At 44.2% G+C, this 11,689-nt stretch overlaps 1 protein-coding gene across 1 annotated transcript; it reads right to left on the bottom strand.

Annotated features, from left to right (window-relative positions):
- Nucleotides 1–245: 245 nt before the first annotated feature.
- On the bottom strand, nucleotides 246–11,689 carry LOC145906112 (uncharacterized). The gene is made up of 2 exons (XM_082993515.1): nucleotides 10,074–11,689; nucleotides 246–1,853 (listed from the first exon to the last, which is right to left on the bottom strand). Exons 1-2 carry the CDS (start codon nucleotides 11,641–11,643, stop codon nucleotides 1,708–1,710), a joined length of 1,716 nt encoding a protein of 571 aa, XP_082849641.1. The 5' UTR covers nucleotides 11,644–11,689; the 3' UTR covers nucleotides 246–1,707.

Genomic DNA, 11,689 nt, shown 5'->3' with positions numbered 1-11,689 from the left:
TGAATAAAAATCGGCTTTTTCGCCAACAATTACCAAGCAAGACAATTTTTCCACGACTTCACATTTGTGCGTTTCCTAAAATATGTTTCTTGATTTGAACTTTAAATACAATTGACGTAGGAGTTTATTGCTTAGCCTATGCTTGCTGTACCCTTTGTTGAAGCTTACCGAAATGACAACTGACATTATACCTTGGGATTCGGAAACCACAAAATTTGGGAAATACGTTTTGTATTGAGCAACGGATGACACAATGAAAAATATTCGAAATGGCGAAGAACGGCAAATGCAGATAAACGATTTGTCGAAAACAGTAAGAAAAAGGGATACAGGCGAGAATCCGCAAGTAGTCAAAATTGCTGGATCGTCGTCAACAATCACATTCTGCAACAAGTTCATTTCCAAACAACAGGAAATTAAAACAGTTTTGGCGATTTCAATATTACCTGGAAACTTTCCGTATAGTGCAAAAAACTTGTTGATATTTTGGGATTGCAAACGAATTCACGATAATCGTACAGACGTCGTAAGCATTGCTACCAGCACATATGTTGCTTACACGTATTATCCCTACGAAGCGCTGCTACATGTTACAAAGTACAAACGGGAGTCGATGCATTGCGGTTTTTATGGATGTTGACCTTTGAAGAGCAGACCATGGGCAGTTTATTTTTATTTAAACCCGCGACATCAGCTTTGCTGCCAACCCGCGCCTTGAAACTTGCCGCAGTAGAAATGTTAATAGCGCAGTAAGGGCCAACGCAGCAGTTAATTGCATTGGTTGTTTTGCTTTTGTTTTAAACGCTTGTAAGGATGTCGTCCACCTTGTTGTTAACCCCCAACACTTTTGTCACAAACATAAAATAATAACCTTATAAAACTTTGGAGAATTTTACTTTGTGTTGACATTGGTTTCAATGAGGTATTTGCAAACTTTGAGGACTTGCCAAAACAAATTGAGTTTTTGTAAATTTTGAGCATGGTTTGTGATTTTTGCCAGCTGCAAAGATTTGCAGACCCGCAAAAAATTCACGAGTAATAGGTCACGAAGTTGTGTAGGAAATTTGTCGCAGTGCCGGCAAGAGAAGGGCTGACTGGGCCACGTGAAGACAAAGACTCTTTATTGAGGCTTCGGCATCGGCCGCGGTTTATGAGAAACATCCTTCGCGTTGGCATAAAATCCGGGTGGAGTCGACCCTCCATCAGAAACCAAAATCTTATCTAAGACAGCCCAGGATGGTACGCTAATCCCGCGAAAAAATGCCGACGAAGGTTTGCTAATTACCGGCTGATGAGGCGCAAAACGTCGATCGTCGTTGTTTGGAAATCTCCCTTTTGCGAGGCGCCGAGAAATAAAAAATGTGAAGAGGTTCTTATCGATCTGAGATTCTGTTTTCAAAACGCGTACAAAGAAATGGTCCTTCGGTTTTGTTTGTTGTGGAAACAACGCCGGGTTTCTTTTTCAACTCGGCGCTGCGGTTTTTAGGTTATTATCGTGTTCTTTCCAAGTCATGTTTTGTTCGACGTCTCGCGATTGAACTGATATTATGGGACCTCTTGGCTGTGTTAAAAACACACAGGGGCCGGATTGTTTCAAAAATAAACCGGCCTTCCAGAGACTCCATAAAAAACTTCTTTCTTTTTCAACTCCTTTGAATCTTGCCGCTCCTCCGATCTTAAGCGCCATCTGGCGGATGTAAAAACTTTTCACATTGCGTACGTCTTATTATCGCAATAGGTGTTGGAGTATCCGGTTGGTACGGGTATAACAGTGGGCATCGAGGGGTACGGAGCCTTTGCGTTGCTGGTGTATGGATCCATCGCGCATTCAGTTTTAAATTTCATTGCGGGTGCTGAAAAATAAACAAGGATATTCATTGACTAAAGTAGCAAGAACTTATCGAACTACAAACTTTCACTGTAACCTAAACAAAAATTTAAATGTTGGTAAATATATTATATGTGCTCAACGTTATTAAGGTATGTTATGTTTGCTCAAGTTCAAGTTTTTTTCTTAATTAAGGTTACCAAGTCGATTACGTCATGCGGCCAATCCTAAAACTAGTCACGATTCTAGGAACGAGCCGCGCTTTTTCTGTTCGTTAACTCATAAAACTCTCTTGGCTGTCACGAGGCTAAATCGCGCGTCGCCCTATTCTAAAACCCGTGCCAAATGGTAACGCTGAAAGGTACAAAGGGCAGGGTAGGCGACGGGCGCAGTTTCGAAGCCGCGACGCAGAAAAAACAAACAAGGGTTGCCTGAAATCACCATTGATAGACGCTAGCGCGACGTTCATAACTCGGCCAAGGTAATCCGCAAGAGCTAAAACAACAAGGCCTGAGCGTTTGGCCCGGAGATTTTGTAAGGAGAAACTGAAGGACAACCTGCATGCGGAGCGATTTGATGTGGCTTTTCCCGGCGAGCTATAGAGATAAGACCGTTCCGACATTCCGGCCAATTACTGCACCCATTACTGCCAACTAACGCGGGAGTGCATATTTCCCATCCCGCAATCTATGCCAGTACCCACTGGTGACGCTGTAGATTTTTCGCACCCTGCCCAGCGTTTTGTCATCAAACGTTCTTTTCAGACATACACAGCCATCGGTCATATTGTGTATGTAATGCTGCAAAACGCTACAATCCACAACAGTTGGGTTATTTTCCGAGGACGATAAGAAACAACCGCACCTTCTTAGCCCACGAACAAAGCAGGAAAACTAAGGAGTCTTCCATGTTCCCTGTCTTGACTTCCCGTGTTATCTAACAGGCACCGTGATTGAAGAGCACAAGGAATTTGGCCTCTGGCAAGGCCGCCTATCACCCAAAAAGACGCTATCTCTTGCTTTAATTTCATCAGCGCCTTAATCGCCTGATTTATTGCCTGGCCGCCCGCCGTTACAGGAACAAGAGCTCTGAAGTTAGACAGCGCTCTGGCGCAGGGCTTTTTACGCACATGGATTAAGGTCTGGCGCTGCCAAATAGCGATTAAAGACATGCTTCTGCCTTGCTGGTTGACCTCCTTCCATCTTGAGAGTGCTACAGAGGCTTTGTAGCCGGTACTAGGGGATCTTGACCTTCTGAGCCGGACAAGTCATTTCTTGACAGTTGGTGATTTTTCATGCATTTGTCCGGAAACGCCGGTCGCGACACCAAAGCGCCATTTTGTTTACGTAACCTCCTATGCTATGTTTTGCAAGTTGTTTTATAACTAGGGTTCTAAAAGTGGGCTTGTCGCGCAGCATATGCTTACTGCAAAGGTCGTCATAATTTTGAACAATATTTAAACACCTCACAAAGGATGTGGGTCACATGATTTCAAACGCTTTAAGTCAGTTTCTAGTTTGAGTTTTATTATCTTGGTTTTATGAAGCGTTACCCATACAATCAGTCAGCAACGATAACCATCAGCTAACTCCACCAACCTAATACAATGCGATCTGTAGGCGTGTCACAAAGCACCTTGAATCACACTCAAACGACGAGAGAAGTTGTTCGCCGCAACAACATAGATTTGATGCACGTTTTTATCAACGCAAGTTTACAACACAAACCTACTGGGTGCGGTGCCACTATTGAGAAAGTGGCGTCGTGGACCCGCGGGACAACGGGCGGCGAGGTCGGCCCACGGTTTCCTTCGAACTGAAGCGCTCCACGCGCGTCGGAGTTCTAAACTGAAGTACGAATGTACGATAGAACCACGTCGCAGGCGCGGGGCAGCGGCATCGCGAAGTTTTCTCCGAAATCGCGACGCTTTATCTTGTGGCGCACAGCAAGTGAGGGGTAAACAAAGACGAACGCGCGCGACCGAAAAAATCGATGCTTCTGACCGCCCTTTGCAGTGTTGTCGGCGAAATCTCGACTTTTTCGCGTGTTGGCGCCGTCTAACGCCTGATGCATCATGGGCGTCCACATCAGTGAGGGTAAAATAAACACTTTGTTTGTGCCTTTGCACACGGGATTACTAATACGTGATGGATGGAAATACATCATCTTGGTTACGTATATTTCGCTTTTGAATAAAATTTTTGGACTGTTTTGAAAACATAAGTTCATCTAGTAATTAAAAATTTTCAAAAGTCTTATTTCTTGAAAGATTTAACATGAAAATAAAGTTGTACTATTTCCTTGACCAGTAATTATTAGACAAAGAAACACAACCCCCGACGTTTAACTGTTTCCTGGTTGTTAATTTAATGAGCAGCGAACACATCTTCTCATAGTAAAGAAGACTGTCACGAAGAGTTTTAAATAGAGCGAAAATGAATATATTTTTTTTGCACCAACCATGAAGCCCTAACCCTTCAGCGACCCTCTCATCACAATGAAAACGAAATCCTAATTTCATTCAAGTCGCCGCTTGAATTTACAAGCCCAAACAGTGCTGCACATGGTTTTGACGCCACAAACGCGTAAATATACAAGCTTTTTGGCGCGCACAGCCAGAGGCCGTCATTGGCATGTTTACATTAAGCAGCTGCCTTATTCAAAGAAACCGGCAGAGAAAAAGTGGAAAACATCTGTATCTGCGCTGATGTTATGCTGGTTCCTTGTTTTCGAAGTCAACCGTACCAGAATAAAACGACAAAGCACAGGCAATATGTATTTTCCTTTGTTCGCGAGCAATCACTTCCCCCAGCGTGATTAATATGACGTAACGGCAGTGGGTTTTTTTGACATGATAATTGCGAAGCGCGAATCCAATCGCTAACTACACGAAATACAATGGCCATTATGTAAGGATGGGGCGTACCGATTTCTCGCTTAACGCAGACGTGTTTTAAGCCAATTAGACGAGGTTTCTCGGCGTCAATCCTTTCTCGTTTAAACGTCCACGTGTTTAAGATACTTACCCAACTGGTATTTCAAAAACGGATTCTTCCCTTTTGCGCTCACGTTTATTACGTCATAGGTTAATCGACTGAGTTTCGTGTGTTACCTTTCACATATAAAGCACGAATTTAGCATATTTGCCATTTGATGTGAGTGGGATCCTGTTTCAGGGGGCAAAAAAATTACAATTATCATTTACACGTGCCTGAATAGCTTGGTTTCACACAATTAACCCACGTTTCAACGTTAAAATTAAATGCTTTGCTCAAAAGACGCAATTGGGTAAAACCAGAAAATATTATGCGCATCCAAAATGGCGGAAAATTTTGCCTTGCAGGTATTTGTTATGTGAACCCGATATAGCAATACATGCCGCACCTAAAATCTACATCCCAGCAACAAGACCTTCCTGTTGATTTTAGATTTCGCAGAAGGAGTTATCTTCCACCTTTCTTCGGTATGACGTCAAATTATGCGAATATGATTGATGTCGTCATTATGTAAAGGGGAATGTTGGGATATTTTTAGCTTTTGCAGGCTGAGCAACACGTGTTTTTGAATCTTGCATCAGGAGATACGGTCCTTTTTCTCCCAGGAATGTTTAACTGTTCTACCCGTTCGTCCGGGCAAAGTGCAGTCCCTGGACTACACCCACTCTACCACTTTCCTCTTAACAAAAATAAACGAGAGTGAATATTGAACAAATTCTTGCCTTGCGAAGAGAGTTGAACCTAATGTAAAGTACAACCGTAAGATGTATTTGCCATTACGTAGAGTAGTTGCCTTCATATCTTCATTGGCGGCTTACACGCTTAATTACGACTTACAATTTGCCTAATCACCGCCTCAATTCAGCAGACGACCAGACTGGACCGAAAAACTAAACTAGCCAAAGCTCAATACAGTAAAAGTGGAATCCACCCACAAGGAACGATTACAGTCGATGGAGACTTGTCAGGCGACGTTAATGTCTCCCATTCCGACTATGCACGTGACGTCACAGACAAGGTGGTGACGTAAGTCATGGGTGAAGCGCTTGCTTTGATTGCCTAATGATGGCTTGTGAGAACCGACAAATCGCCGTTAATGCCTTGAGCGAGCCCTATCAGATTTCAGATCGCGATTCCTCGTTTTGATGCAAGGGATTTTCGTTTTTGCGGAGTCATTATTTTCTGTTCAGATTTTAATGCAAATCTTTACGCAGAAATGCTGAGCGACCACATAATAGATTAACTAGAAAATCGAAATTATGCCCACATGTAAGAATTTGACAGGAGTTTTAAAGCGATTTCTGAACTTTACTTTGCGTTCCGTTTTTTTCTATTATCAAATGTTCACATATTGTACTTTGTTTTGGCTCTAACGATTAAGTACAAACGTCGTCGTTTGAAATGAATTTCCGCAAAATCGGAGGCGTTTTAATGAAGTTTGCTTCGTGTTTACGAGCGTGGCGGGATAATTACCGCGCTGTTATTGTCATTGGCAGTTTTGGAGAGGATTTTCTCTGTACGTGATCGGCGCAACACCAACACGACTTGGTAGATGTCCTTGAACTCTAACCCCGACCACCACGTGGCAAAGTTCGTTGCCACCGTGGGCGCCGAAGTGGCACATGTCATTCCGCAGCAGTGACAAATTTGTCACGTCGCTTTGACCTGGCATGGCACTAACTCAAGTGGATCTTGGATAGAAATATGCTCAGATTACCACATTTTCCACTTACTGGATTTAAGAGAGTTTGCCACACGCACAGGTATAGAAGCACGTAAGTTTTGCCATGTTTTGCTGAACGTTTACGGTGCTACCGGTGTGTGGTGGTACTTGGCACTTAGCGCCTGAGTCAGTGGTTTTTAACACGAGCGCTTATCCGGTAAATATGGGTTTTATTGTTGTCAAAAACTTTGTGCTGAAAAGTTCGGTCTTAGACCACAACCTTTCTGAAAGATAGCTTAAGTATCAAATGCACTGGATTTCTAATGCTGACCTACGGGTTATATGTGATGAAACACATTGTATACACGGATTAAAAGATTACAACAAACGTAGACAAATAGCAATGGTGGCCTTTTTTAAACGTTATTTATTCGCCCGTTGAGTTATAATTTCATGAATTCCAAACCCTTACTCGGGATTAGTCAACAAAGTCGTTTCCAGTTACAACTGTGCAAAAACGCTCAAACACGAACATTAAAAAAACTATCTTGTGAAACGGGATTCGTCATCTCAAATGCCCGAATTTGGCGCCGCTAATCCTGTATCCAATTTCTAACGCAACGCGTAGGGGGTTCCCCCGCGCGTAATGACGTGTCGGTCTATGAGTGATTATGACGAAACAATGGCGGTGACGGAGCGTCGCAAATATCCGGTGCGTCGCTCGCAGGTGGCAAACTTCAACATTTTGATTGTCTTCCGTCGCTGTGTCGCGCGCTATTGTTCGGTCATAATCGCCGCGCGCCGTATCGGGAGTTTGGAAAGTGAATCGGTTTTCACTCCCACAGGGATTTGGTCGTGTGATAAGAATCAAGTTTTATTTTGCGCCGATTCCCACAACACGAACCCCAAACTGGAAACAAACAACAAACAAGTCGTTTTGCCAACTTCGATTCGAAATGTATCGATCCGAATGGTGAAACTTGCGTCGACTTTTGTAACTGTAATAGTTTTAAATGAAAATGACTTCCTTTAATTGTAGATTTTTGTCTAGATACTAATATCAAATTCGTTCGTATCTTTTTGTTTAATTACTGTTTGATGCACAAGAACCCTTTCATAAAACCAATTTATCTTTTTCTATTGCCTTTCAGTAACTGCCTTGCGGGAAAATCGTTATAGTGTGAATCAATATTAATTTTGCGGTCATAGGTTTCACAGACCCTGTGACGCCTGGCTACGCAGCGCGATGATGCTTATCTTGTTACTTCGTTATGAATCTATAAACGAACATGGGCAGGTCGCCAACAGACCAACGGGATAGGGCGGGCAATTAAACAAGCTTCAAGTCCTGTTAGCTGCATACCAAAAGCCCGGCCCCCGAGAGCATGCGGTACTTCGTTACTATAATGGACGCATATGCGAAAGAAGGACAGCTTGTTAATTGGAAACGAGAAATGTACAGCGGTTACAGTACAATAAGCCTCTTGCTGGTAATGGAAATTGGTTGGCACGTTTGACCTTGAGGGATGACACGTGTGACCTTGGGCGGTTGTGTAGTCGTGCCCCAACTATCCTTCAGCGATTGCAAGAGACATTTTAATTTTCTGAATGGGTGTCAGACTAAATTATGGAAACTCGAGAAGAAAGTCTGTTGCGAAGTGCGAAGCGCAACTGTTGGTGTCAAATTAACATCACAAAGATTATCGCGAAGATGGGTTAGTGTTTCCTGACAAACAAAATCTATGATTGAAAATCACTTTATGTATCAGCTTAGCTTTGTCACAGGCCCCCTTTGCAACCGCTTTTCGTTTACAGTTACACGAGCTGCGTTGTATGAATATGTTTCCAATGGGCCTGTTTTTAAAAAGTCACGTAGACGTTGCAAAGAATTGTTAACATGTAATCACCACTTGCATTTTCCCATATCACACAAATTTTCCAGCAGATGTTCTGATATAAAATTCAGCCAATCACACCTAACAGAAACTACGTGAACGGGAATAAATAATTTCGTGTCGCCCTAGAACTGTCTCACGCACCTTCATTGCAACCTCCTCAATCACGTTCCGTGCATAGGAGAACAGATATAATGCCCGTGACCGTCTGAGCTCAAGCCTGCAAACGGAGGAGCGTGTAATGGGCATTGGACACGGTAACGTTCGCCTTTCCTGTCAATTTTGCGCACCTTGCGTTCAATGCACCACATTGTAAACGCCCGTTTTTGTGGGTCGACTTGGTGAGCAGAAACCGACTAAAATCATTTGCAAATCAACGTGCAGTTCATTGTATGCAATGTGTACCAAGAAGGCAATGAAATATTTTATGTTTTTCTTATGCCCGTGAAAGTTCGCTATTACATAATCTTTTGGGCCTCTTTTGTGAATGTCTCATTTACATGTTTATGCCACCGAGCGCCACTGTTCCTTTAAAAAAACATTATCTCAAACCGAGAGACATTCAACCAACATAAGTCCCAGTCCCAATGTAAGGTGCGAAATTCCTGCCAAATTGAAACTGTTCAAAGCGTCGCCTTTATCTTCAGCGTGTGTTGGTATTTCACCGATAAGGAACGTTTTTTTCGGGCAGTCTGCTTGCTTTCACCAAACCGTGTGCGCCCTGCGCCTAAATCCCTGCCCACTATCACCAAATACTTAAATCCGTCGTCGGTTTAGTGTCAGAGCAACCTCTTTCTTGAGGATGCCCAGGCCCCCTGATACCTTGAACTGTAGTTCGTACAAGCCGAACAGCATCACAAGCACGGAATTGCAGAAAAATTAAAACCTGTTTGAAGGTTTTGGTTGATGATGGTAACTTCATTGGTTTTAACTTTAAAAATATGCTTTCGTTTTTAAAAAAAGATGTTGGGAAGTGGTGGCGACTTTTTTTTACCACTTTGGATCATAATTGTCGAACAATCACTTCGAAAAACTGGGCATACAGTCGTATTCCTTATTCGATTTCAATGGCATAGTTCCCCATGCACCTTGGCGCGCAAAACCGCATTTTTCCTCCGAAATTTTTAACCGACAATTGACCTTTCAAGCTGTTTTGCAAATTGTAATGTTCCCACGCCAAAGCAAACGCTTTTATGTCCACATGAAAGTCACTGTAATGTTCTGGGGGTAGTGGGTAGATTTCTGCGCACCTCCCAACTCTTAGATATGCGTTTTGTGAATCATACGCCGGACTCTTATCGACCAAATCTTGAAGGGACGGTACAATTAGGCCTGATTCGATACGCCCGCTTTCTGTGACTCACTCAAACTTTCGGATGAAAATTTTGGATAAGATACGAGTTTCAAGCAATTCATGTCATTACGACTTAAGTCGAATTATAATTTCTATTGTGGTAATGTGTATATTGGTTTTCGGAGCATCGCCATTTTGTGACGTTGTTCTTTCAGTGGGTTTGTTCAGAACTTTTGCAATGTGCGAGAGAAAATAAAACACATCGAGCGAAGTATTTTGGAAAACAATTGAAGCGGCAGTCGCGCGTGTTTGGAAATTTGCATTCATACCTTAAAATTGTAAACGGATCTTATCGAATTAATGATATTTTAAAATAAGTTTGCAAGATGCTGCTTACCTTCGTAAGGGAATTCCCGAGGCGTCGGATAAAATGAATGGTAGTCCATTCTCTGCACGGCTGCCATTGCGTTACCGTTCATCATCGGGTGTCGATGGGCATCGGGCATTACGTTGCTCGTCGGCGGGTTTTGGCGCATGTAGGTTCCGTGGGATTGTGATGTTGCCCCGGGCCAGCTGATCATCGAGCTCGGCGAATAATGACTTGCAGGAGCTGAGATGGTTGGCGGAGATAGCTGTGCCGTACTGTTTGTCACGCCCGATGCGTCTACACCGTTTGCGGCGAATTGTCCGTTTGTATGAGTGTGCTGGGGTGACTGCGGCGTACAGGGGTCTTTCGGGGGCATTGTGGGTGACGTCGACACTGGGCTGGGCATCCCGTTTGGAGGAACAGCGGGCCCAGTGACGCCATTGAAGAAATGGGGATCAAAGCCCATGAAATTTGGCCCTCTGTGCGGTGGTGGTCCCATTGCACCAGGAGGCATTGCGCCAGGGCCAAACATATCAGGGGCGCCATAACCCTGCGGTCCAATTAGTCCTGTGCCTGGAAAGATTCCATAAGGTTTCAGGGCTTGACATTTCCGCCTAAACCCTCTTGGTCGCCTGCGGAATGATCCCTCTTCGAACATGAACTCACTTGCAGGATCAATTGTCCAGTAATGGCCCTTGCCCGGTCGGCCGAGTCCTTTCGGCAACTTGATAAAACACTCGTTGAGCGAAAGGTTGTGACGAACTGAGTTCTTCCAACCTTGGTATGAACCGCGAAAAAACTCGAAGCGGGTCTGCAGGAAGTTGTATATCTCGCTAAGTGTAAGTTTCTTAGCTGGTGAGCTCTGAATCGCCATGACGATAAGCGCTATGTAGGAATAAGGGGGCTTCTCAGGGCGTCGGTTCCCCATGCTGTTCGCATCGCTACCCTTCTTTACAGCTGTAGTCGTCATTCCGTCGCTTCCATCCTCATCAGCACTTGGGGGTGTTTCGGGATCTCCGTTAGCCGAACCTAGACTTATGCTCTGATCCAGCACAGCGCCGTCAAGCGGCCCATCGGAGATGCTGGAGCTGTTTCCGTCGTTGCTGGCGTCCGCTTTGCTATTGTTGTTGTTTGAATTCTCGTTATGTACAAGATCGTCCACACCTCGTGCCTGTTGATCCATTACAGGAGATTGTTGCAGGTGAAGATGCTGGGGCATCCCTGGGTGAACTAACGGGTTCTGCTGCGATGCACCAAGTAAAGAATCCCCACTTGGTGGTCGGTTGGGCGTTGTCATGCTGTCGGGTTTGTTCGCTAGTTGAGGCACGGTCTGAAGACTGATGGGTTGTTGATACAAATGCTGCTGTTGTTGGCTGTTTGCTTTGGGCTGCATGTAAGCCTGTTGTTGAGCTTGAAGGGCATTCAGGTCGACGCTGTTTGCATGATGAAGCGCCTGATGGTGGTGTCCATAATGGGGACTCATCATTGGCAGGGATCTTTGCTGAGACAGCTGGGGGTGGGGTGTGTGAGGGGGTGCCCCTACCCTATGGTACAAATCAACGGAGGTGGCGTCACGCAAATGTTGACGGCCTACGTCCATGTCAGTTGTTTGCAATAGGAAGCTACAGTATTCTTGTACTGGTTTC

This window comes from Ascidia mentula, chromosome 6 (assembly GCF_947561715.1).
Source record: "Ascidia mentula chromosome 6, kaAscMent1.1, whole genome shotgun sequence".
Lineage (NCBI taxonomy): Eukaryota > Metazoa > Chordata > Ascidiacea > Phlebobranchia > Ascidiidae > Ascidia > Ascidia mentula.
The sequence above is the reverse complement of the archived record's forward strand: the minus strand, read 5'-3'. Positions and strand labels throughout refer to the sequence as shown.

Bases quoted from the DNA above. Each gene is read 5' to 3' on its own strand.
- LOC145906112 (XM_082993515.1), bottom strand. From the start codon at position 11,643: ATGGACGTAGGCCGTCAACATTTGCGTGACGCCACCTCCGTTGATTTG. The intron at 1,854-10,073 runs GTAAGCAGCATC...TTTATTTTTCAG, and splicing joins TCGGGAATTCCCTTACGAAG to CACCCGCAATGAAATTTAAA.